Source organism: Coregonus lavaretus (genome assembly GCF_964263955.1).
Source record: "Coregonus lavaretus genome assembly, contig: SUPER_35_unloc_3, whole genome shotgun sequence".
NCBI classification, from domain to species: domain Eukaryota; kingdom Metazoa; phylum Chordata; class Actinopteri; order Salmoniformes; family Salmonidae; genus Coregonus; species Coregonus lavaretus.
In genome coordinates, this window is record NW_028167179.1 from 569,963 (window position 1) to 575,068 (window position 5,106).

A 5,106-nucleotide genomic window follows, 5' to 3' on the forward strand; every position below is an offset into this window, starting at 1 on the left:
GTAGCCACACAAATACATTAGAATATAATTGTTGATCTGATCAGAAACACTGTGCTCACAACCTTTATCTCCTAACTCTATGCATAGTCACTTTACCCCAAACTACATGTACAAACGACCTTGACTAACCTGTACCCCCGCACATTGACTCAGTACCGGGACCCCCTGTATATAGCCTTGTTATTGTTATGTCATTTTATTGTGTTACTTTTAATTTTTTCGATTTGAGTTTATTTAGTAAATATTTTCTTAACTCTATTTCTTGAACTGCATTGTTGGTTAAGGGCTTGTAAGTAAGCATTTCATGGTAAGGTCTACACCTGCTGTATTCGATGCATGTGACAAATACAATTTAATTTGATTTGATGTCGTTGGTGTATTTTGTTAGAATATATTGCGCATTATAAACTGGATGGTTCGAGCCCTGAATGCTGATTGGCTGACTGCTGTGATATATCAGACCGTATACCAATGGTATGACAAAACATTTATTTTTACTGCTCTAATTACGTTGGTAACCAGTTTATAATAGCAATAAGGCACCTTGGGGGTTTGTGGTATATGGCCAATATACTACGGCTAAGGGCTGTGTCCAGGCACTCCGCGTTGCATCGTGCATAAGAACAGCCCTTAGCCGTGGTATATTGGCCATATACCACACCTCCTAGGGCCTTATTGCTTAAATAGTCTGTACGGTTTTTACCAGGCACAAGTCCATTCAGGCGAGGGTCCCGTGTGCGAAACAACACATAACGAGCTCGAGAAATGTATACTGAAGCAAAGTTCCACCCACATTTTAGATAAGAAAATATCTGCTTACCTTTGTCATGCCAACCATCCATCCAAATAAAATAATTCCATGTGTCCGTCTTTTGTCTTTATAAACTTTCACGTAGCCTATTTCATGATATGGGGTAATCCAATGAGCAACACTGCAGCTGTTGATGGCAGTGATCATCATTCATCAAGTATGCTATATACTGTACACTGAGTGTACAACACATTAAGAACACCTTCCTAACATTGAGTTGCAACCCCACCTTTTGCCCTCAGAACAGCCTCAATTCATCGGGGCATGGACTCGAAAGCGTTCCACAGGGATGCTGACCCATGTTGACTCCAATGCTTCCCACAGCTGTGTCAAGTTGGCTGGATATCCTTTGGGTGGTGGACCATTCTTGATGCGCACGAGAAACTGTTGAGCGTGAAAAACCCAGCAGTGTTGCAGTTCTTGACCCAAACCGGTGCTCCTGGCACCTACTACTATACCCCGTTCAAAGGCATCTAAATATTTTATCTTGCCCATTCATCCTCTGAATGGCACACATACACAATCCATGTCTCAATTGTCTCAAGGCTTAAAAGTCATTTTTAACCGGTCTCCTTCCCTTCATCTACACTGATTGAAGTGGATTTAACAAGGGACATCAATAAGGGATCATAGCTTTCACCTGGATTCACCTGGTCAGTCTATGTCATGGAAAGAGCAGTTTTTAATGTTTTGTAAACTCAGTGTATAATCAATACATGACTTTCAAGGAGTAGGGTATTTGATGCAAGGGTATTTGATGCCAACATATTAGAATACTTTTCCATTTCATAAAATTAGCCCAAATTACCACTTTCTCTTTCTCGCTTGAGGAAGGCAATTTGGCTCTGGCTTGCAAACGAAATCCCTTGCATCATTTTGTAAATGATTGTCATTAGTCTACCGATTTGAAAATGTAAATGTAGGCTTATAATAAATGTAATAATAACATATTTGATCTACCCCAATGAAAAATTGGACAGTGAGCATTAATGGCATTTCAATAACATGCATGCATCAGTACCTAGGCTATGGTGACGTAGCTCTCGCTCTAGCGCTCTCTCCCTTTGACAGACAGTCCAACAATGAGTCAGGGGTTTAGGAATTTAGACAAATTTTTTAAATGTGCCATTATTCCCCCTTTAAAAAGAAATTAAATCGATGCTCCACAACAGTCTAGATTTAGTTTCTATGACTGTTAGCAAGCTGGACAGAGTGAGGAGACCATAAATGTAGGTCCATTATCATTTCTACCCAGTTTCAATTTGGTTTGAATGATTTCAATGTCCACCCACGGATTGAATGGGCTCTCTGAGAACCTCTTCCTGCAGTGCGTACAGGCGGAAGGCCTCTCTCCCGTGTGGACCTTCAGGTGCATCTTCAGCTGTTGCTGGTGGGAGAACCTCTTCTCACACTGGGGGCTCCTGTATGCTTTTCCCCTGTGTGGACCCTCTGGTGCCGCTTCAGGCTGGACGAGTGGGAGAAACTGGCACGGCACAGGTGACAGCGGAACGGTTTCTCCCCTGTGTGGACCCTCTGGTGCCTCTTCAGGTCACCAGCCTGGGCAAAGCGCATGTGACACTGGGTACAGCTGAAAGGTTTTACCCCTGTGTGGACCCTGTGGTGCCTCTTCAGGTCACCAGCCTGGGCAAAGCGCATGTGACACTGGGTACAACTGAAGGGTTTCACCCCTGTGTGGACCCTCTGGTGGATCTCCACCTTCTGGGGGCAGCTGAAGCCTTTGTTACAGAACATGCAGAGGAATCGTTTCGCTTTACTATTACCTGATGTGGCTCCCCCTCCCTGAGCCTGGGCTCTAGTCCTGTCATTTGAGTTCAATACCTGATCGAAAAGGACGCGGCCGTGTGAATCAGAAGGCCCCAGTGACGTGGACACTGGGTCGTGATCCCTGAGCGCGTGTAAAGGGGAGTTGGTCGCAACATTTGGATTTGTCTCTAAGCTTTCGCTGTAATCTAAGAAATCTCTGCCCTGTGAGTGTCCGTCTCCTAGGTGACTATCTGCATTCCATGTGGAAGGAGCGTCGCCCTCCACTTTCACAGTCCCATCGTCTACCACTATAACCTCCCCTTTCTTATCTAGGCACCCTTCAGAGTATACACTACTACTGTACTGGTTCCAGTCCCCTCTAGACAGAGCAGTTTGTGTCTCTAAGGCCAAGGTCATGTTGCCAGGGTCCATCTCTGTAGTGTAAGAACAACACGGATCATTGCCAGTCTGTAACGCGTCACCTGAGTCCCGATGAGAATGAACCGTCCTCGGGCTACCGTAAAGTAAATACTCTGAGTCGGGAGCAGGAGGACAGCCCAGTCTCCCCAGCCTCTCTGAGTCTGACCTGTGGTCAGATCCTGTGTGTAAAAGCCTTTGTGTTACAGTTAAAGCCTCTGCGTCTGTCTCTGACTTGAGTACGGCGTTCAGCGTTCCACTGACCTCCGTGATGCTGCAGCAGGTCCTGGGCTGGGTCTCGGCGTCGGTGGATAGGTCATCCGTGGCTACAGGGTGCGTCACTCCTGACACTGCACCAGCATGGATGTTTCTGCTGTGTCGTGGGTCCTGTCCTTCAGTCCTCTCTTGCTTCACCAGAGACAATCCTCCAGGACCTGCAGCCTGGCACAAGAAGAGAGGAGGTTATTACCAGAGTAGAATGTAATAGAAATGAGTAGAATTGGATAACAATGTTGTAGGGAAGTCTCACAAGCTCCAATATCGCAAACAAATTAGGATTTACATGTAAGCAAGTGAATAGCTGAGAGTAGCCTTTCTGAAATAAACAGGCGACATTTTATTTACAAAGTGACACATTTTTTATGCAACACTAACCTCTATCACGATAACGCGCTGGGTTGATGTTCCACTCCCCTCATCAACAGTGATTGGTTGGTCATCTCTCCATGTTTTGTGTCCCGCTGCCTTCACAAAGCTCCTGTGTTCTCCAGTGAGATGCCCTTCACCTGAGAGAGTGATTGGGGGAAAAAACGTGGTTAGGTTAGCTACTGTCAATGCTCAACGCTATGTTGTAAACCAATACAATTTTTACACTGTCTAGAATTGGCAAGGATGTAAGGTAACCCTTCGCATAAATTCTTTATAGATCGATTGATTATGTTCCATGCATCACATTGTACCTCTTGCCATTCCTCTGTATCGGTCAAGGATCTTAACACTACTGGGACGACTGGCAAGGACGCGCTCTGCGCGCTCCCGTGCCACCTTCAGTTCGAGTAGCTGTAGTTTCCTCCGCAATCCCCTGTTTTCTTTCTGGCTTTGAGACATTTCCAAACGAAACACTGCATAGTCGTCGTCTACGAGTTTACAGATCTCTGCCACGGCTGCATTCGCTAGCACCTCCATGATGGAGGCTATTTGAGTGTGAAAAACCATACAGTTAGCCATTATTAGCTAACGTTAGTCTAGCTAGCTAGCTTTACCTAGATAACATCGATCAACAAAGTCCTGTCTCCAACGCAAATTAAACACTACCTGGTGTAAGTATGTGATGCTGTGTCATATTTTTTTTCCATTGCGTCAATAAACGTCTAAATAAAAACGCTAACATGGTTCTTGCATTTCGCTACACCTGCAATAACATCTGCTAAATATCTGTATGTGACCAATAAAATGTGTTTTGATTTTTGGTCACTGTTCACTTCCGTTTTGAAGAGAAAGGATCTTATTGGAATGCGTCATAGTTCAAAGGGTGTGGTTAAATTAAAAAGGTGCGCGCTGTAATTTGAATTACGGTACTGCTTATTACGTTCAGGGTTCTAATTTCCATTATAAACTGGGTGGTTCGAGCCCAGAATGCTGATTGGCTGAAAGACGTTGTATACCACGGGTATGACAAAATCAAATAAAATAAAATCAAATCAAATTTTATTGGTCACACGCGCCGAATACAACAGGTGCAGACATTGCAGTGAAATGCTTACTTACAGCCCTTAACCAACAGTGCATTTATTTTAAACAAAAAAAAAGTAAGAATAAAACAACAACAACAAAAAAGTGTTGAGAGAAAAAGAGCAGAAGTAAAATAAAGTGACAGTAGGGAGGCTATATATACAGTAAAATAAAGTGACAGTAGGGAGGCTATATATACAGGGGGGTACCGTTGCAGAGTCAATGTGCGGGGGCACCGGCTAGTTGAGGTAGTTGAGGTAATATGTACATGTGGGTAGAGTTAAAGTGACTATGCATAAATACTTAACAGAGTAGCAGCAGCGTAAAAAGGATGGGGTGGGGGGGCAGTGCAAATAGTCCGGGTAGCCATGATTAGCTGTTCA

At 44.2% G+C, this 5,106-nt stretch overlaps 1 protein-coding gene across 1 annotated transcript; it reads right to left on the bottom strand.

Annotated features, from left to right (window-relative positions):
• Positions 1 to 1,134: 1,134 nt before the first annotated feature.
• LOC311110331 (uncharacterized protein) lies at positions 1,135 to 4,464 on the bottom strand. The gene is made up of 3 exons (XM_084188876.1): positions 3,952 to 4,464; positions 3,647 to 3,777; positions 1,135 to 3,433 (listed from the first exon to the last, which is right to left on the bottom strand). The coding sequence occupies exons 1-3, from the start codon at positions 4,217 to 4,219 to the stop codon at positions 2,189 to 2,191; spliced, it is 1,644 nt and encodes a 547-aa protein (XP_084045002.1). The 5' UTR covers positions 4,220 to 4,464; the 3' UTR covers positions 1,135 to 2,188.
• Between the last annotated feature and the right edge of the window lie 642 nt (positions 4,465 to 5,106).

Excerpts from the sequence above, each read along its gene's own strand:
- LOC311110331 (XM_084188876.1), bottom strand. The coding sequence starts at position 4,219 with ATGGCTAACTGTATGGTTTTTCACACTCAAATAGCCTCCATCATGGAG. Across the intron at positions 3,778-3,951 it reads ATACAGAGGAATGGCAAGAG|GTGAAGGGCATCTCACTGGA; the intron begins GTACAATGTGAT and ends TCACTCTCTCAG. Across the intron at positions 3,434-3,646 it reads AGCGCGTTATCGTGATAGAG|GCTGCAGGTCCTGGAGGATT; the intron begins GTTAGTGTTGCA and ends TTCTTGTGCCAG.